Genomic DNA, 20,757 nt, shown 5'->3' on the forward strand with positions numbered 1-20,757 from the left:
GTGGTTCCCTCCATCCCTCCAGTTTCATCTTATCAGCTCCCCATTACATTTAGTTAACTTACACCATCACTGAGAAAGATTACAAAAACAAGAATTCTTGACCTCTGAACTATAGAACGAAAAGAATATAATATCATCCACATCAGTGTTTTTAATCTACCGCAACAGTCTTGGCTGCTTATTTTTTTCAGGGAAAGTTCAGAATAGGAAGTCAAAGAGTAAAGTATGGTATCAATGAAACTGTGTAATATTGTTGAAAACAGTGACAGTAGTTTTAGTTTGAATAGTACCTGTTATCAGCCACCAGTGGTCCTTAAAAAACATTTTTAAAAATCTGTAACAATGTTAGTGGGAAGTGGGGAGTTTGACATTCTAGGAAATATCCTTATTCTTTTTACCTTCTGAGATAAACAAAAATATATATCAACTTTTGAGGACAGGTGAGGATTTTAGTTTCCAGTTTCCAGTTCAGGGATGAGGAGAAGTGAGTTGGTTAGGCATAGAAACTATGTCAGGGTCAGAGCCAATCAGAGCAGAGTAGAGGCGGGTCTTCCTGTAGGGTCTCCATAATCTCAGGCCTATCATATCACAGCCATTATCTCGAGATCTCGAATTAATTATATCGTTATCTCTAGATCTTGAGAAAATTATCCTGTTATCTCGGGAAAACGGCAGTTGTTATTTCGAGATAATAACTCGAGATTTCGAGAAAACACATGAAATTAACTCGTTATCACGGGAAAACGGAGGAAATAAAATGTATGAATGCATGGCCCTTTAGGGCTTCTGTAGAAACCTTCGTTGCCATTCGAGTATAGATTTTATGAGATGCACTTGACGCATCATGATGTCCCTGTTGATGTGCCTACAAAGCGACGTCAAACTTGTTTCTGTCCAAACTGTCAGTGTGCCGGGAAGCTTTATGATATTAACTCGCCATACGGAAAATATACCCGTACTTGGCGCTAGGCAGAGTCTGTTCCTTACTCAAACACACTCCAATAACTACATTTAAAGTAGGTAATGTTAAGAATTGTCGCTTTGTAACAATATATAAATGTGTTCATTAATTAACTGCAGAGGTGCTGGTGGGTGTATTTAGCTAACTTTAGACCAGGCTAGCTGTTTCCCTCTGAGCCCACCCGATCCTAAACATAGCTAAGCTAACGTTAGATAACTAAAATGCAAATTAATCAGGGTTGGCTTCAGCTAGAGAAAAGTCATAATAAGTTAAAAAATAATGAAAGAAAGATTAAGTCAGAATATTTACTTTACCATTAGGGCATTTTTAATTTGTTTTGTCTTTCTTAGTCTACAACTGTAAAGCTGCAGGCTGTTGTGTGTGCAGTAACACTGTGGAGGCTGAACCTCTTAGTTTTACAGGTCTTCATCCTCTGACACCACTCTCGCTTCTTGGCTGCAGAAATAAATTAGTGGTTTGTCAACAGCTGAGATAAACAGTTTCTAAATTGCTAAATTAAACCACACTTGATAAATAAATGCATTTTACACTATGACACTGTGTACAGCTTGTGGCCTTTGTGTGAGAGCCAGTTCTCATTGTAAACACCAGACTGCCCATCTATCTCTGTTCTCACAACAGTGTGTGTGTGTGTGTGTGTGTGTGTCATCTGTTGATGACCGCACTTCTATGGGATTAGTGGCCACATGACAACACTGGGCTGGCCGCCTAGTGAGCCTTTCATTTGGCTTCACTTGCAGCGGCGGTGTGTGTGTGTGTGCGTGTGTGCTGTCCAACAGTTTACTGAGAGCTGCAGATTTCCAAACTTCACTTCTGTGGATCTGTTAAATGAAGTCTGAGCCGGACGGACTGGCAGCTCACTCGCGATGGCGGAGGACATTACCAGTTTAACTGGAGAGGACTGTTTTGAGGGGAAATCGCCCTGTTGTTCAGACGCAGAAGCTTTGAGTCCAGGAGACAAAGAGTATGATGACATTTTGGAGCTCAATCAGTTTGATGGACTGCCTTATTCCTCCAGGTTTTACAAATTGCTGAGAGAAAGGGAAGAGCTGCCAGTGTGGAAAGCAAAGTGTGATTTTATGGACACTTTGGCCAAAGGACAGTTTGTTGTTGTCAGTGGCTCTGCTAAAACTGGGAGGAGTTCTCAAGTGAGTACTGTTTGGCATTCGATTGCACTGCACTTTAAGATAATCAAGCTGTCTCACTCTCAACCCACTTACTGTAAAGTGGACAACTTATCTGACTCTTATTTTGAAACAGATTCCTCAGTGGTGTGCTGAATTCTGCCTGTCAGTCCAGTTCCAGCATGGCATGGTGGTTTGCACCCAGATTCACGCTCAACAGGCAGTTGATCTCGCCTTGAGAGTGGCTGATGAGATGGATGTCAACATTGGCCACGAAGTCGGGTACAGCATCCCTTTGGAAACATGTGGCACGAGTGACACAGTCCTCAGGTACGCTAACGCAGCTGCTTTCTACGTAGTGTTCCTCCGTCCGATTCTTTCCTCTTCCCGGGGTTACATTGAAGCATGCCCCCGACACACACAGCTAAATCACCCCGCCTCTTCTTGTTCTCAAGAGAGCGAGTGAACAAAAGGCTTGAGGGGGCTCTTTTCAGGGGCTCCTCCACAGCTGCCCGGCTCCCTGTCTGCCCATATGTCACGCTCCCTCATGTGGGTCCCTCATAAGTCAGCTGGGGAACAAAGAGACCCAGCACATTGAGGGGAGGGAGATGAGATAAACAGGCAGGCGCCAAGTACGCAAGGATCCACTCCCTGGACTAATTATGAGAGTAAATTACACTAATGGGGGCAAAGCTGACGTGTAGAAAAGTGCCTTTCATTAAGATGCCATTCTGAGGTATTTTAAATGGATTTCCTGAATGTATTGCTTCACTTTTTCAGCCTAAAGAAAGAAATCTAAGGATTTATTTGAGCTATAATGAGTTTGAATACAGTGTCCTCCCTCCCTCCCACCACAGGTACTGCACAGACGACATGCTCCTCAGAGAGATGATGTCAGACCCTTTGCTCGAGCGCTACGGGGTTGTCGTCGTGGACCAGGCCCACCAGAGGACCGTAGCCACTGATGTACTCCAGGGTCTGCTGAAGGACATTGCCCTGCAGAGGCCGGAGCTCCGCGTGGTCCTCCTCACAGCCGTTGAACCCGAACCCAAACAGCTGGCACACTTTACCAGGTCAGCCGTGCCTCTGATTCGCCTGGAGAGCCCGGTCGCAGGGGAGGTGGTGTACAGCAGCACAGGCGACGGCTACTTCTGCTCAGCTCTCCGTTTGGTGCTGGAGATCCACCGCTCTGAAGAGGGAGGAGATGTGGTCGTGTTTCTGGTGACAACGCAGGTAAAAAAAAAAAAATAGCACCTCATAAATGATTGAATCTGAAATATGTCTTCCTCTGACTTTCTTTTTCCTTCACGCTCTACCAGGAGATAGATCTGGCCCATGACATCCTGTGTCATGAGAGGCACAGCCTACCTCCTGATCTGGGTGAGCTCCTGCCCGTCGCTGTGCACCCCGGCCAGCCTGGGAATCTACCAATCCTGGGGGAGGAGGAGACAGGCCGGACCCGCAGAGTGTTCCTAACATCCAGCCCGAACGAGGACTTCTTCTGGGCTGTTAGCTCGATAAGCTTCGTCATTGATGCCGGGCTGGAGAAAAGAAATGTAAGTCAGTCCTTGTTTGTTTTGGTTACACCTGCCAAGGTGGTGAGGTTATGTTTTCACCCGTGTGCGTATGTTTGTTGGTTGGTTTGTCAGCAGGATTACACAAAAACTACTGAACAGATTATCACACAACTTGGATGGAGGATGGTCCAGAATATAATAAATAAATAAATAATAATAAACTTTATTTACAGCACCTTTAAAAACAGAGTTTAGAAAGTGCTTTGATTCAACAGCCAAACCAAACACAAGGAAGTCTAGTCTTTTCTACAGAAAATGTAAAAACACAGAAAGACAATATGAGTCATCACAAGTAAAAGGAATAAAAGTGATAAAACAGGCAAAGTCACAGAAAAAGAAGAGAGAGAGGAGAAAAATTAATAGATGAATAGAAATGAATAAAAGCAAAAGGGACGATAAGAAGATGACGTCACATCAGAGGAATTACGAACAGATAATAAAGATTGTGAGCAGTAAAAGGAATAAAGATTACAAATAACAAACAAAAGCAGTAAAGGACAGTAAGAAAAATGAAAAAAAAGACCACAAGGGAGGAACAGATAATAAATGGACTAAAAGCAGTAAAAGGAATGAAAGACTGAAAGATGAAAATTCAGTTAAAAAGGATGACTTCACATGAAAGCAGGTCTATAAAAGTGGGTTTTAAGAAGTGATTTAAAAGAAGAATGGAATAGAATAGACCCCATTAACTTGGTGCAGATCCGAATAAAGGGACGGGTCCAGGAACTTCTTCTCCCTTTCTTTAATAATGTGAGACGGCACATTTTTTGACATTTTGGTTAATTTCTCAGAGAATAATGCATGGATCTTGATGTAGAGGTGGCTGGTATCTATGAGTGAGTACAAAAGAGGACTGTTGGGCCTTGGTGGAGGTGTGCGCTCTGCTGAGTGCTGTTCTAGTTCAAATAAGAGTTAAAATATTATGTTATTATGTATTGTTCATTACAAGAATCATGTTGCAGTCTAGACACCTACAGTCACCTTGGGAATAAATAAATTCCCTGTGTTGTTATTAAATATCTGTTTTTGAGATGAGATTATATTTCTAGTAGATTTGTGTGAATGTTTCATTAAATGTCATAATATTTAATCAGCAGTGGACGAAGTATTCAGATACTTTACTTGAGTAAAAGTAATACCAGGAAGTCCTGCATTCAGGATCCTACTTGAGTTAAGAGCAGAGAGTAAGAAAGTAAAAGTACTTGTTTTGCAGAAATGTGAAAAAGTTTGAGAACCACTGATCTACTTTATATACTGTTCGATAGATAAACTAGTTTTTTATGTTTTGTCTGTTCATGTCTGTATGATGTCTGTCTGTGAATGTTATGAAGCTGGAGTGTTATGTACTAATTGTACGTTTCTTTATATAACTATAACACACTGATGCCATTCCAGATTTACAACCCCAGGATCAGAACAAACTCAGTCATCATTCAGCCAATCAGCAAAGGTCAAGCCAAGAGTCGCAAACAGCTGGCAGGTCCAACAGGTGACAAGTTAAACTGGTAACATCAGTGTTAAATGTTCCTCGCTGCTGTCCTGATCTAAAAAGGATCTTTCTGTCCCTTCAGGCAAGTGTTTCTGTCTGTACCCGGAGGACAGGCAGCTTCCTGCGGAGACACGGCCGCACATCGTGGAGTCTGACATCACGTCCACTGTGCTCTTCTTGAGGAGGATGGAGATCGCCGGACTGCGTCACTGCGACTTCGTGGACAGGCCAGGTGAGGTTCGCATGAAGGGACAAAATAAACATGGAGGATGTGTTTGTGGCAGTTTGTTTTGTCCTCAGTGATGATCAGATGAATTCGGGGTTCAGTCAGTCCGTCCCCTTTTGTTCCAGCAGACAGGAACTTTTTTTTATTGGAGGGCAGTGAGCCGTGCCTCAGCAGAACTGACAGCTCCTGTTCTGCAAGCATCCTTTTTAGAGCTGACCTGCTTCCATGTGCTTTTGTTCCCCCGGATTTATTCACCCCCACTAACACAACACACACACACACACTCACACACACACACACACGCTCAGCCTCCCATTAGTTGATTAGAGCATTATCATAGTGTTGGTGTGTGGGAGTCTCTTTGTTTCATCGTGATGCTCATCCAAAAACATGGTTGTTGCAAAAACAGAGAAGCAAATCTAATTTGTAGCACGAAAGACTTTTCATTTTGCATAGTGATGCTCGGCAGATGTTGCTGACGATTATAAAATCCTAATCTAATGCTGGCTTTTTACCAAAGCGTGCCCAGCAGGGTGCCAGTGTACTGTAGAGGGATTGTCCCAGTGGGTCACCACTTTGGATTACAGTTTGGACAGCATGAAAACTGAAAAACAATCCGCAACAGTTTCAGTCAAACTGTGTTTGTATGTAATTAATAATCTCCTAGTTCAAATACTAGACAGTTGTAAAGACATGGATCTCTGAGGGATTTGGTTCCTAGTTTTCACCCAACATAGATTCAATTTTGTTTAATGTGTAATCCAAAACCCTTTCCAACCCAGATCCTGAAGGTCTAATGCAGGCTTTGGAGGAGCTGGACTACCTGGCAGCTTTGGATAATGATGGCAACCTGTCTGAGATGGGCATCATCATGTCTGAGTTCCCCCTGGAGCCCCAAATGGCCAAAACTCTGCTCGCCTCCTGTGAGTTTGACTGTGTCAGCGAGGTGGTCATCATAGCTGCCATGCTATCAGGTAACGTAGGCCGGTCGGGCATATCAAACAGATAAATTAATACCAAATACATGTGCAAAAACATGTTTTCTAAGTTGCACATGTCATATTTTAGCACCAACTTGCTTCACGGTTCCCTCTGTGGACCTGAGGCCAGAAGCGACGCAGTGCCACATGAAGTTCCAGCACCCTGAGGGAGACCACTTCACACTAATCAATATCTACAAGGCCTTTAAACAGTGCCAGCAGGACCCACGTGAGTTTAGAGAGCATAACCTACATGGAAACACACAAACACTCGAGAGATGACTGAATAAAGAAGAAAAAAATCCATTATATTGATTATGATCCCTGTGTCTTCATCATTAATTCTGCCTTCCTAAAATCCTCTCTGGCTCCGTCCTCTCCCCTTGTTAGACTGTAATGTGGAGAAGTGGTGTCAGGATTTCTACCTGAACCACGCTGCTCTGCTGATGGCCGACGCTCTTCGTGCTGAGCTCACCGACACCCTGAAGAGGATCGAGCTTCCTGTCTCAGTGCCCGCCTTCGGCTCCCGGAGCAACACCCTCAGCATTAAGAGAGCCCTGCTGGCAGGTTTCTTCATGCAGGTCAGATAACACAACTCTCAGACTCGTTAATTGATTATAGTATATAGTTGGGGATTCATTTAAAAGTGTAGAACTAATCAAATAAATCATTGCATACTCAACAAAATAATCTAAATTATTATTGAGCTGCAATACATGGAGTTGAGCTCATCTTTGGTTTTAAACTGATGGCTTTCACACTTTTATTCAAGTATTAGGCGACATCAAATAATCTTAAATTTGAATTTGTGAAGTCTTAACTGAACCTTTTATCTAATTTAATTTATCCATCTTTTAATTTCTTTTTGTCACAACTTTTTAAACCTGCCACTGAACCCAATACTTTCTTTTTGCTTTATACTCACCCTTACCTGTTAGCAAAGTGTAGATTAACCTAACTCACTGTAATAACCATACATAAAACATAAAAAACATCTCTGCACAGGACCACATATATACTTCATACCTTTATACATGCGGTGCTTGTATAAGAAATCAGTCTTAAATCTGGTTAAAAATGATCCTGAAAAGGTCTTAAAAAGCATTGAATTTAAGTGTTTGATACCTGTAGACACTGTGTTTTACTGCTGTAACTGTTTCAAATGTACATATTCTTCAAATATTGGCTTTTATTTTACTGTCAAAAACAGAAGAATGACTGTACAGAAGCATTTTGTGTTTGGATTATTTAAAAGAGTACTCTTGCGTTAGTGACTCCAGCCTCTCCATCTGGCTGTGGCTGTGATTTCCCTCAGGTGGCGCGGGATGTGGACGGATCAGGGAACTACTTCATTCTGACCCACAAGCATGTGGCACAGATCCATCCTCTGTCTGCCTACGGTGCCAAGAGCCCCAAGCTAGGCCTGCCAGCGTGGGTACTGTACCATGAGCACTCCTTCGCTGAGGACAACTGTCTCCGCACCATAACTCCCATAACACCGGAGCAGTAAGTCTCAGCTTGTTAACATTTGTTTTTTTTTTGTATATCTTAAATTATACATTTGTGTTGCATTTACATAACTGACTAGACTCGAGTCTCTTGTAGCTTTAAAAGAACCCATTAGACCACCCTCATATCTTTGAAGAAGCTTAAAAGTAATCAGGCAGACACATTCCCCTTGCCTTTTGGAGCAGATGTAAAGCCCCAGTTCAGCAGAGACTACTCGTGCTGGTTGTGAGGGGAGGTATCATAATCCTGTTCGCGAGTATCAGCTGGTTGGAGGGGGGGATTATGGATTGAACAGATCCCTGTGAATGTGCAGCTGCGGCTTAATGGAGGAAGAGAAAGCTGTGCAGCTTTTGTCATGCTCTCTTAGGTCCCACATCCTGAAATGTGTGACTCTGTTTAATGCAGTTCAAATATTTGAGGTGCAGATACTGTAAATCCTTTTGAATTGAAAACAAGTTTGCAAATGAAAATTAAATTTGCACCTGCTACATTCTGCTTAAAATTGTTTGTTGAGTGTGTTTTACCAACAACATCGTCCTCTCCCTCTGCTAGGTTCATTCAGATGGCGCCACAGTATTTTTTCTTCAATCTACCACCGAGTGAGAGCAAAGACTTGCTCCAAAACATTTTGAACCATGAAGCCTCTCAGTACCAAGAGGAGAAACCTCCAACCTCCCAAGAGGAGCCCCGGGAGGAGCAGACTAATGACCGCTGTGTCCTGCAATGACTGACTGGCCCACCGGGAACAGTGGTGGTGAGGAAATCAGCAGTAGGAGTTCTTGCTCAGAGGCACATGGTCTTGATAGTTGTATTATTGATCACATCGTTCTATTTCCTGTCGTCTGTGCCTGTTATCCCATCTTTTTGTCACTATTATTATGTCCTGTATTTATCTTCGAATAGTTGTACAAAGTGCACTGTTGTATGAAATAAAAACTTGAATTGTTGATTTTCAGTGTCTGATTACTTAGATTTGTATCCACCATTTTAGGCAGTATCAGAGGTATTTCTAAAACTGTTATCGTACGAGTTTGACAGAGTATCTAAAGAAACACATGGCATAAAATTTAAAAACTTTTTATTTCCATGTCACAGCAAACCATGCTGATATAAACTCACATGTATAACATACAGCAATGTGGACAAACTAGCCTCTGAGTTTGCATTGAATGTTGCCAAACTATTGCACACTGTTGTTTTGGAAAGCAAGTAACGCGTTAGGAGCTTATTTCAACATGTCAGCCCTCAATCACACTTCATTCAACTTTATTCACAGCATTATTGGTATTATTGAATATCAAAAACACCAATTATATATTTAAATGAATCGTTTTCTGAGCTTGTACTCAATGGTTTATCTCAGCCCATATGTGTAGAAGTCACGTGACTGTACCAGACGTGATTCTTTTGCCGTATGTTTGTAGAAAAATGAGGATATTCAGGTGATGTCTGGTACAGTCAACAACAAACACCTACACATAGGGGCTTTACATATGACCTAGAACTGTGTAAGAAATAAGAAAATTAAATAATATTTTCTGAATTTACAAGTCTTTTCACAAAAATGTACAATTCAAAACCTATGATGCAAATGTTAGAAAAAGAAGAATACATTTTAAAGGCGCAGGAGGTGAAATTAGCTTTAAAACTGTAATTCAGAGTAGGACAGTGTTGCCTGAGCATGTGCCTGTTGATAATGGGTCTATAAATCATTGTCTCCTGTTCGAGTATTTTGCAGAAGACAAGTGTCAAGTCTTCTCCAGATGTCTGCCGTGGTGTCTTCAATGTCCTCCTTGCTGCGCCATTATCATGAACGCGTACCTGTGTCGTCATTTCCTGTCTCCGGGGTCAGCTGCTGCAGGAGCTCCATGTTGAGCTTGACCCGGCTGAGGAGAGGCGCGTTTTTCTCAGCTCGCAGCAGCTTCGAGTACACATTCTTATAGGTTTTCAACCCCTCCTCATCCTTATTGCTGTAAAAAGAAAAAAAACATATATGTTGTTCAGGAAAGAGAACAGTGAAAGTTTAGGATAATAGCTAAACATTGATGGCTTTAGATTCTTGCTCACCTTGGTTTCCGTTTCATTGTCGTCATCAGTTTGATCAGCTGTAGCAGCAGGAAGGAGAAACTCGGCTCAAACACGCCAATTAACTTCATCACTTCCTGGAGGTTCAGTCCTGAGGTGGGGCCACTGGCCACATCAGGGGGCTCTGCTGATACAGCAGGTTCTGTTTCCCCCAACTGCAGGACAAGAAGTGAAAGGAAAACGGGGCTGTAGGTTAGGCACAGCTTTGCAAAAATGAGTAAGCGCAAGAAAGCATTCTCATTTGCTACTCTGAGACTTACCTCCTCCAGCAGCTCGTTGTGAATCAGCTGGAAAGCATGGCGAGTTTCTGTCATGATCTCCATCGCTCCAGTCAGGCTCTTTAGCTTAGCCGCGTTGCTGCTCTGACCTGTGGAAACCCAATATGAAACATTACTGTAAGAGGCTGTGGATAGAAATGCTCTTATGTTCTCAGATTCTTCAGACAGAACCAAAAATTATGACAACACCACATCATTCAGCATGATGAACTCACTCACCTGCCATAGTAAACTCAGCAAAGGCCACCCTCTCCAGCAGCGTGCGGAGCAGCTCGCAGGGGGCATCTTTGAGGCTGAGGAACAAACAGACAGCCTTGCTGTAGTGGAGCTCTGCCAGGCTCCGATGCTGCTTCCTCAAGTGTTCATCCCCCACCTGTCACACAATTAGAGCCAAGAACACAGACATCCTTCAGTGTGTATTACACTGCTTTATTCCAGTCTGTGTGAAGTCCCTTTTTTCTTACAGAAAATCAGACATTTTTATTTTGGCTTCAACAAAAAAAGGCAAGCTAAGACGGACAAAAAATAAATTGATTTACAGATGAAAGAAAAATACATTTTAAAAATACAATATTTAAGATTTCTGCAATAAAATGTCTATTAATGACTATACAATTGTTTCATATTTTGTTATTCCACATTTCAAACCATGTTTGAACCCAGAGAGGTAACAGTGTCTTACATTTTGCCACCTGAAGCTATAACTCACAGTGAAGACAGCACTTTTACTTTACAGTTACTTTCACGACTGAGATTAAAACTAATGTGAATAGAACATTACCTCGTCCCTGATCATAGAGACCCCTAGCAGAAGAAATGATATATTATTTGTTTAAATTATTATACACTTTTATGAGGTTTCCCACCTGGTTGCGGAAGCAGCTGTGGTACATGGAGGCCAGGCGGTGGTGGATGGTGGCAGCTCTGTACTGGTAGAGCGGCTGACGAGCCGACTCAGTCTGCAGGTCACAGTACTTCAGGGACTTCATCATGGCCTCGGTCACCTCCCGCTCGATCTGTAAAAAAAAGACATAGATGGAAGATTTCAAGTTCCAAGTAAACTTAACTAAAATATTCGTCACTATTATGCGTTCAAACCTACCTGCTCCTGGGCCTTCCTGGACAACGGAGCGTAGTCCTGCAGAAGTGTAGCCAGGGTGAAATAGGTAGTGGACAGTTCCCAGTTTACACTGTCCCACACTGCTGTGTGGCTCTCTCTGCTCTCCAGTGACCTCATAGCCCGCAAATAGTAGTCTATGGCCTGCGGTTAAAATCAGATGAAACAAATGAGATGGTACAAGACAGATAACAATATAGTGAGTAAATAATTTTAAAGTGTTTGACATGGCACCTTGTTGTAGTAGAGGGCCTCCTCAGGTGAGAACTCCCCTCTGCTCTGGTCAGCAGACATGGCACAGTGAGCCTGAGCACAGATTCTCATTAACCTGCCGGTATTACACAGCAGCAGGGCTGTGTTGGTTCTGTCCCCAATGGCTTCAAAGTCCTTCATGCCTTTCTCAAAGAAGGCAAAACTTTTTTTCCACATCTCCTGCTCTGCTACGGACACCGACTTCTTCACTAGAAGAAGAGAGATCCACAGCAACATGAATCGAAAACATTTTTGGAGGAAGAATAGAGCGATACATTTCACTATTTCTGCTGTAATTCTCTAAATCTGATGTCTATTAATCCAGCATACCTTCTTTCTCAGTCTGCATGGCTGCAGACTGGTTCATGTAGTACACTCCCATCTCGTTGCGGATGTTTCCCAGCCTTTTGAGCACCTGCGCCAGCTGATCCGGGCCGTGATCTTTCAAAGCCTCTGAGTCGAGCAGTTCGTATGCCGCCTCGTAGCACTTACTGCTAACAAAGAGCTGGTACTCTGGGTCCGTTGCCAGATCTGTTGCCATGTTGAAAGCTAGAGCAGAATTGACAAATAAGTTAAATAATTGCGGAGAAAAACTTATAGGACATATATTATAGGACATTTTTCAGTTACGAGAGCAATGAAATGATGTTGGTGGAACTGGAGTGAATGAGAAGACACTCATTTCAACACATTAAGCAAGAAAGCCATCCACTGTGTGCTTTTGGATTTGTATGGCTGTCTCTCTTTACTGACTGACCCTGGCAGCTGCTCTCCCTGTGCAGGCTGTGCAGGATCTCCTGGTCCTCTTTGGTCTGGTAGCTGTATTCCTCCAGGTAAGCTGCTCTGTTGTTGGCATTCTGGGCCAACATCAGCTGGATGTCCCCACAGAGAGACAGGCACTGACTGTGAAACTGCAGCACCTGCGGGTGCAGCGTACCGCTCACTGAACAGTAGGCATCTGGAAGAAAGCATAAAAGAAGAGGTGAAGGGATGAGAAATAAATGTGTTAATACAGTGCTGCTTCATATATTACTAATTACTGACTTCAAATATTGAAGTGTGTAATCTGTTTTTATCTGAGTCCAGCTTGTATGTAGTGTCTAATAATGTTATGGCTTCAATGTTTACCATCCCTTTTCATGTGTTTACATATAATGGAAGTAATTAAGTAATGTATACAGCTGAATGTAATATGTTGTTGCAGTATTTGTATTAAACTCATAACAGCTATTTCAGGTAAAGCCCTGCTGCTCTTGCTCATCCGCACATGGCCAGCATTGCGAGCTGACTGACAAGAATGTCTTAAATCATCAAATGTTTCGATGTTTCCTGTGTACTACAGAGTAAAATAACCTTACCATAACTCTGCAGAGAGAGCTTTATGTAGCGTAAAGCTCTTCCGTACTTCAGCAGGTTAGTGGCTGCATCAGACAGGACGTAGTACGCCTTGGAGGCTTTGAGGAAGAGCTGCAGCTTCATGCGGTGCTGCCAGGAGCCGGGCATCATCCCTGAGCGTGTTGGATACTTCTTGTCCATCTGCAACGGCCCCACTGTTGACATGGAAAATGTTTGTCTCACGGTGTTTGCCATAATGCTTACCTATTTCCTGTTTTATTATGCTGCATTATATTAATCATCCTTTGATAGAAGTAGACTGACCTCTTTCAAGAAGAAGAGAGATGCCTGTCTCAGCAGCACAGGCTCCAATTGCACTTCTGTCCTCATATTTAAGAGGAATAGGCGTGTTCGGGTCTGCAGCTGGGAGATCACTCTCCTTCTTGATAGTGCCATCCACTGCCTTCAGCCCCTGTGTAATGGATATTACAGTGATTATTAATACATTATTTGGGAGACATCACGTCATTGTGCACAATAAACATAAATATTAGTCAGAGACGCACCTTAAGTACGTAGCTCAGGACGTGTCTGCATTTCTCCTCCTTGTCTTGAGAGACAGGGAAAGCACAACTTGGCTGCAGGGATCAGAAAAGTACACATTATTCTTTGGTGTTTATGCGCAAGATATTTATCTATACGTGCCACGCAGTTCCCTCAGGTCGGTCTGTGTAGAGGAAAAACATTTAGAGAGGCACTCACTCTGATCTGGTGAGTGGATTTGTATTTCTCCGGGACTGACAGCTCCCCTACAGAGCGGATCACAGCCACAGCTTTACTATCATCCTGTGAGCTGTAGGAGTTCTCATCACTGTCCTCTGTCAGCTCTTCCTCTTCCTCCTCCTCCTCTTCCTCCTCCTCCCTGTCTTCGTCGCTATAGCTGTCCTCCGAGCCACCGGCCCGAAGCGACTCCCCTCCGTCTTCTTGGGGAGGCTCGTCGAGCTGGAACAGCTCTGACAGCATGTAGTGGGCTGAGGCGATGATCTGAACAGACGGGAGATGGAGGAGATCAGGAGCAGATCAGGAGGAGTCAGGTTCAATCAAATCTAAACTATGGCTTTTGAGATTTAGTCAAGTGGTTTCACTTTTTACTTCCCTGCTGTCTAAATACAGATTGAATATACATCTCCGGAAATTGCAATTTCTTTTTTAAATCCATGCTTACCTGGGGATGCCTCTCCTCATCCAGAAGTTTGACACAGTTTAAGAGCAGAGTTCTGATTGTGCCGTAGTGCTTTCTGTTTTGCCTCGCCTTCAGCATCAAGTTGCTGGCGACTCTGCACCACAAAACAGAAAATAGACAATAGTTCATTTGCACACTTCCAGTATTGCCTAACTCATGTGCAAACAATATTTTATATAAACAAGGATGAGTTGAAGACAAACAATTTAGTTAGTTTGTGTGATCTTTTAAAGGGTATCGGACTGAACCTGGAGTCTATAAAATTATAGATTCTGGCTTAACCAAATATTTGAAGCTAATATAAACACATGCTACAGGTTAGGGATGCAAGTCTCTTTAATCAAGCTGCCTTAACAATCGATTATCTGTGAATTATTAATAATATGTGAAATATGCTGGATGTTTTCTCATCTTTTCAGCCTTGGAATTCAATTCCTCAAATGTAATGATTTTCCTGGATTTCAAAACTGTAACTCCTCTCTTGAGTCTTTCCCACGTACTCACTTGTATAGCAGCACAGCCACAGGAAGAGTGAAGGGATTCTGACATTTCTCTTCTTCAGCCTCCTCACACAGAGTAGTAAGATCATAAAGCTTCACAATGTCACTCCCACTTGCTGTGGATTCAAGAAATAACATGAGAAAACTTCAAGACAGAGAAGCCCACAGCACAGTGGAGTACAGTACAGACTTACTACAAAGAAGAATAAAGACATTCCTGTTCACTCATCTCCCACCTTTGAAGAGCCAGTAGGTGTGACCCTCTTTGGTGCAGTTGGATTTGAGGAAGGAGAGGATATTTTGGGCGATGTCTTTCACCACCCTTGTGGAGAAAGTCGAGTTCTCCAGATGAGGGATGTCCTCTGTTTTTATCATCTCGTATTTCTGCATGAAAAACCATAAAGTGAAAAACAATTATGACATTTATTACCACATTTTCAATAAACAGCCTAAAACGTGTGATTTAAAAAACATTTACTGCCATTAAAAATGACTGCTATAAAAAAAACACAGCCTCTGTGAGGATGAACTATGGAAACATCAAACAGCTGATAATAACACTGGCCCACAGCCAGCAGTGATTTACCTGAACAATGCCGTTGACGTGAAAGCACATGACAAGCTCTGGGACGTTACACATCAGATTGTCGAGCCAGTAGTCCATACCTGTCAGAATGTTGATTGGTTTATTGTTGTCCCTGAAAAACACAGTGAGGAAGTTAGAAGTTAGAGTAAGTAAGAATAATAAAGCTGAACCAAAGTGTAATTCTGAGGAGATAAAAGCATCCAAAAATACATTTCTGCTTCGCTTCCTCCGTAAATTAAAAACTGACCTGCCAGGAATTATTTTTACCGTCTATAATCACTGTGCAAACTCCACTGACATACTGTTTGTCATCTATTATTTTCTATGCCATTATGTGTATCTTGCTGACACAGACATCTAAAATAACACTCCAAAACAAGGCAAGAGAATCATCTAACACAAGTAAAATTGCACAATGAAATAATCATTCTCTCCCTAAATGAAAGTTAATTTCAGATCCCAGATGAAAGAAAATGGTTTAAAATTCCAACCTGAGTCTCAGACTGACGGCAGGATAGCGACCACCTCCAAAAATAGGCATGTTGGACCCAACCAACATGTGGATATCCTCAAACGTCCACATGATGTTTCGCACAAAGTCGTTTCTTAAACCCTGTCAAACAAATCACATCGAACAGTATTTAACAGTGTATGAAGGTGTACATTATTTATTTATTTCCACACAAGTAAAAAAGAAAATACATCATAATAGAAAACAATAGGCACAATGTAACAAAACAAATCATAATTCAAAACAACAGTATCCACATTATGTCTGTAGTCATTAAAACATTTAATACAGCTTGCAAAACAGAGAAAAGCAAAGTTACTTACTATTTACATGTGTAATGATGGTAAACTATTCTATATTTCCATGCCCTTGTTCATAACAGCACACTGTCTTGCATTATTGTACATAAGCTACTGACAACAGTACTACACCATTAACAGAGTATAAAATGTTGTACTACCTGACTGTTCTCCCCTTCGTTGAAGAGCATGGGGAGGTTTTGCTCTTTGGGTACAGACCACACCTGGCCTAGAGCAAACTGGCTGTCCACACTTTCCTGCACATTTAAAAGGAGCAATACAGTCAGTGCAAGCGTTGTTAACCAAAACCCTCACAAACATGAGCTTAGCTATCATCCTATAGCTAATTTTATCTAAAAACTAATATATTTCATATATTAAATACAGACAGTTGTGAATGGCTAGCCCACACAGAACTCATATTTGACTCCTAATCAAGAAGATATCTTGAATCTCACATCACAGGTCTGGCTCACCCATCAGCGAACTACTAAATAACCGTCCAATAGCCAAGATGCTGTACCTGCTTGGGCGCATCTGCTTCTTCTGCATCAGACGATGTGCTGGTGAAGGCGGTGGGCCATGAAGTATTGAACTCCTCTGCTCCATTTTCCTCATCCCCTTCATTCAGGTTGTCTGGTACAGGCTCTGCAGCACCGTCACCATTTATACTGGAGGAAACAAAGATAGTGTTATGGGATAAGACCAGAAAAAAATGCACCTTTGTTTCCATAGTTCTTGTAACGCTAAGCTCTCACCTGTAGTAGAGGAACTTTGACAGGATAGCTTTCTGATACCAGTGCTCTTTACTCTTCTTTTTCCTCTGCCACTTCTGATCTATTAGCCGCTGGTAAAACTCTTTCAGCCATGTCCAATCTCCTGTCTACAACACACATAGCAGGGAGAAAACGATTACTTAAACAGCATATTTCAAATTTACTGTCATGGGAAAAAAGGTGGGTGGGGGGGGGATCTTAGATAAAGTAAAATAAAAGTTTGAAATAAGCCTTGCTGCACCTGAGAGGATCTCATGAAGAGCTCTTGAATGTCCAGGTCATCCAACAACAATGTCCTACCGACTCGGTGAACGGCCATACTGACGTGGGACTTGCTGTAGGGAATTTTCAAAAGCTTCTTGATGTTCTGAATGTGACAGGAAACAATGTTAACAATCGAGTGTATATGCACGTTAAAAACAGAAAACTTGGCTTTGCCGCAGCTGCACAAACCTCCGAGTCTGATACCACATCAACATCATCCCCGATGCAGTCGATGAACTCGTACGCCATCCCAAAACTAGAGAAGAAGAAAAGGAACTTAATCACTACTGAGTGTTTGCAAATGATGATAAGGATTAGGGTCAAACTAATTAAAGATTTGATGATATTCACTGGCCGAGAAAAGGCTTCTTCAGATGAATCACTATCTGTGATTTAGCCTCTGATAACCCCAAAATAAACACAGCTTATTGAGGATTATTTCAGCTATGCAGTGATAAGTTATCCAGTGCTTCTTGTTAGAGGCATCTTTGCTGTATTTTATATAGTTCTGTTTTAAATATAGTTGGCAATATGTAGAATGCATTGAGTCCAACACACACTCTGCCTAATATGGATAGACAGTGAGTACCAATCAGTCTTCACGAGTGCACTTAGACAAACAGCAGAAGCCATCTGCCTCGCAGGTTTCCGCAATCAAGCAGTGCAATGAACAAGACTTTGACTTATGTCGTCTCACAGAAAGACATATTCACAAGATCTCAATCTGTCATCCGTAGAGGTGTGATGGAAGATCCTGCATCGACGCATCGACAGAGGGTAATCAGGAGTTGTTAGCCAACACAAAATTACAGCCTACTAATGTTGATTAATGATTCTCCAGCCTCGCATTGAAAATAAACTTGAAAAGTTACATTGTCCCTCTCTTGCACTGGATTACTTTTGAATATTAGGTTAACATTACTTTAACATGCTGGGGGAGGGAGGCAGAATTCAGCATGGAGTGTTAAAAAAACAGGATTTTGACAGTAAATCTCTTGGCACGTCTAACTAACTGGGAAACACAAATTGTTGGTAAAATCTGCTTCACATCAATTACGAACCATGTTAGCTGTTTCCACCCTGAGCTGTACGTCTGCCACCATAAAGAAGACAGCCAGTGCAGCTAATCAGCCAAGAATTGAGCAGGCGCTGTCAACCTTTCTGTCCAACTATGAGAGCGGTGTGTGATGATGCTACTTACAGGAAGTGGTCTGTCTTTGACCTGCTATTTTTGTAGAGTACAGCACACTTGTAATGTTTACGTACTGAGATGGGTCAAACAGATATTTGTATTGAAAAGATGCAGGTTTTTATTTTGAAGGATGTTGTAGTCTGACATTGAGAATCATTGCGCATTCGAATTGTTGATGAGTGAATCGTAATAGTACTTCAATTGAATCGTGAGGCCAGCGAAGATCCACACACCTCTAGTCTTCACACATTTTTATCTCACCCAAACTGTGAAGGGTACGTGTGTTTCAAAGTGGTTTAAACTTAACTCAACATGTGATCTTCGGCAACGTATTACAACTTAACATGCCGACGTAAGTAATGAGAGGTGTTTCTAATATTTAGTTTACCCTTATTGATATAAATGGGGTGGATAAAATATTATAAATACCTCTCAGTATAATGCAATTAAAAACACCAAAAACTACAGACCCCAAAATGACTATAAAGTTGAAAACACCTATCTATAACAGTTTCAACATCATATTGCAGGGCTACAGTGTACTCCCTTTAATAAAGCAACAAAATGTAACTTCCAGGACAAAGATGCTTTGGGTTGGCGTCCGACCTGAGCTGCCAACCCAAATCGTCAGTATTTTAAAGTTTTATACTAAAGCAACAAATATCAGTTGTGGTAATAGTATTTCTTCTTGATAATATACCTGGAAAAAGGCTTGCTCTTGCTGCTGGACCCTAATATAGTGGTACCAGCGCTGCCCAGCTGGGGGTTTTCTCTCAGCCAGTTAGCAGGAGGCAGCTTCAGGTCCGTCTTCTCCTGCAGCAGGGCGTAGCTGGTAGGAGGTGGGGCGGCAGAGTACTTCACCACGGCACGGCTCTTTATTTCACTGTTGCCTGTGCATACTGCAGGATCCTTCATGATGATAAAGTAAAACATCAACATCTGTGTAAATAACTATGACCAGGAATCACTGACTAGGGGTAGACAGATTGTTGGGGCCGATAATCAGCATTTTTCAATAAGCGGTATGAGTGATTTTTCTGTCGATAAAATAAACTAATTTAATATATACTTATTTGTCTCTGATGCTCTCATCCTCTCACACAATGCCCCGCCTACAACAATATCTGATTAGTTACATGTCACAATTAATAGCCTGTAAACACTGAATAATCTGAAACTGCAAAGTAACTATTGACAAATATCGGTCCTAAATATCGGTTTTCAGTCTCCTTCATTTCTAATAATCGGTATCAGCCGCGAAAAAGCCATATCAGTCGACTCCTATCACTGACTGAGGCTGGAGTTGAGTCTGGTCCCTCTACATGAACCTTCAGCTTGGAAACAACTCTCATGGTGAGTATCTACAGCTGGGAGTGTCTGCTGAGTCTGTAAATAGATTAGCCACTGCAGCTGGAGGACAAGAAGACATATGGGCTATCATTTAACACTGTAAATGAGCAAGCATACAGTGACAGCCAGTGTAACAGATCCTCCTTGTTGTCAGGGTTGTCACTTACATGTCTGCTGTTCTCTCCTGAGCAGGTAGGGCCACTCACTTCCTCCATGTCGAAGGGGACCCCAGGCTCTCCGTCCCCAGCTGATGCGCTCATACTGGACACACAACCGTTCAAACCAGCAAACACTGGCGACCTCTTAACAACTTCACAACCTATCCATAGCTTGGACAACTCATACACAATCTATACATTAGCTGGACAACGAGCGAGACACGCCAATTCTGTCAATAAAGTTAGAGATGCCTCTGGTGTGCTAGCTTGAGAGGCTAGCTCCTCAAAAGAGCAATGCTCACTCGAGGAGCTGTGAAAAAAAAGTGTAGGTTAGTTACACAGCACGGTTGTTACATTAAAGCTTAACGACACTCACATGAGAGGCCGTTTTAGGTTCGTTAACCTTAGTAGCGTGAATGTTTAGCCCTTATTAATGTAGTTAAACGACCCTGCAGCTTCTCCTCTCTCTCTGCTGCCAACCTGACAATCTGTTGTTGTCAGGGCACACGCGAGCAGTAGGCGAACAACAACTTCCGGTTTCACTGTAAGAGGAAAAACTCCCAAACTCCTTTTTTTCTTATTTCGACGATCGCAAGTAGAAGAAATATACACGACAGCTTTTAATAGTTTTTAAATTAGAATATCAGCGCATCACACCTAATTTTTCTCAGCTAAAACGGCTTATTAAGAAAAACGTATGAACCGGAAGTACTTCCCGCGCCGACAGATCATCTTTCTAGAACACTTGAGCACATTCTGTGGTATTTTATTTTGAAATCCAAGTGCTTAGACTATTCTTAATCATGAACTGTTGATGCGTTTTATGTATTTTTAACTTTCATTTTGGCTGTATTCATGCATATTGTTTACATTTTGGCAGAGGTGTTTGATTTTTGCCCTTTTAAACTGTCTATAATACACTGT

General features: G+C 42.1%; 2 protein-coding genes across 4 annotated transcripts; one reads left to right on the plus strand and one right to left on the minus strand.

The window, feature by feature from the left end:
* Nucleotides 1–858: 858 nt before the first annotated feature.
* dhx32b (DEAH (Asp-Glu-Ala-His) box polypeptide 32b) lies at nucleotides 859–8,836 on the plus strand. Of its 2 annotated transcripts, XM_084375133.1 has the most exons (12): nucleotides 859–1,016; nucleotides 2,001–2,130; nucleotides 2,243–2,436; nucleotides 2,964–3,339; nucleotides 3,426–3,662; nucleotides 5,079–5,172; nucleotides 5,255–5,404; nucleotides 6,181–6,372; nucleotides 6,467–6,607; nucleotides 6,769–6,959; nucleotides 7,694–7,884; nucleotides 8,440–8,836. In XM_084375133.1, exons 2-12 carry the CDS (start codon nucleotides 2,062–2,064, stop codon nucleotides 8,612–8,614), a joined length of 2,010 nt encoding a protein of 669 aa, XP_084231259.1. In that variant the 5' UTR covers nucleotides 859–1,016; nucleotides 2,001–2,061; the 3' UTR covers nucleotides 8,615–8,836. The 2 variants fall into 2 exon arrangements, with proteins under 2 accessions (XP_084231259.1, XP_084231258.1); XM_084375132.1 differs by lacking the exon at nucleotides 859–1,016 and having other exon boundaries at nucleotides 1,668–2,130.
* Nucleotides 8,837–8,948: 112 nt separating this feature from the next.
* Nucleotides 8,949–20,340, minus strand: edrf1 (erythroid differentiation regulatory factor 1). Of its 2 annotated transcripts, XM_084376045.1 has the most exons (25): nucleotides 19,843–20,340; nucleotides 19,026–19,234; nucleotides 17,323–17,389; nucleotides 17,111–17,236; nucleotides 16,852–16,976; nucleotides 16,617–16,764; nucleotides 16,255–16,350; nucleotides 15,775–15,896; nucleotides 15,284–15,395; nucleotides 14,934–15,081; nucleotides 14,702–14,813; nucleotides 14,180–14,291; nucleotides 13,717–13,998; nucleotides 13,521–13,592; nucleotides 13,279–13,426; nucleotides 12,978–13,169; nucleotides 12,377–12,577; nucleotides 11,950–12,168; nucleotides 11,602–11,828; nucleotides 11,353–11,511; nucleotides 11,117–11,266; nucleotides 10,470–10,623; nucleotides 10,233–10,339; nucleotides 9,955–10,127; nucleotides 8,949–9,857 (listed from the first exon to the last, which is right to left on the minus strand). In XM_084376045.1, the coding sequence occupies exons 1-25, from the start codon at nucleotides 19,933–19,935 to the stop codon at nucleotides 9,695–9,697; spliced, it is 3,717 nt and encodes a 1,238-aa protein (XP_084232171.1). In that variant the 5' UTR covers nucleotides 19,936–20,340; the 3' UTR covers nucleotides 8,949–9,694. The 2 variants fall into 2 exon arrangements, with proteins under 2 accessions (XP_084232171.1, XP_084232170.1); XM_084376044.1 differs by having other exon boundaries at nucleotides 9,955–10,339.
* Between the last annotated feature and the right edge of the window lie 417 nt (nucleotides 20,341–20,757).

This window comes from Pagrus pagrus (genome assembly GCF_965226575.1).
Source record: "Pagrus pagrus genome assembly, chromosome: 15".
NCBI lineage: Eukaryota > Metazoa > Chordata > Actinopteri > Spariformes > Sparidae > Pagrus > Pagrus pagrus.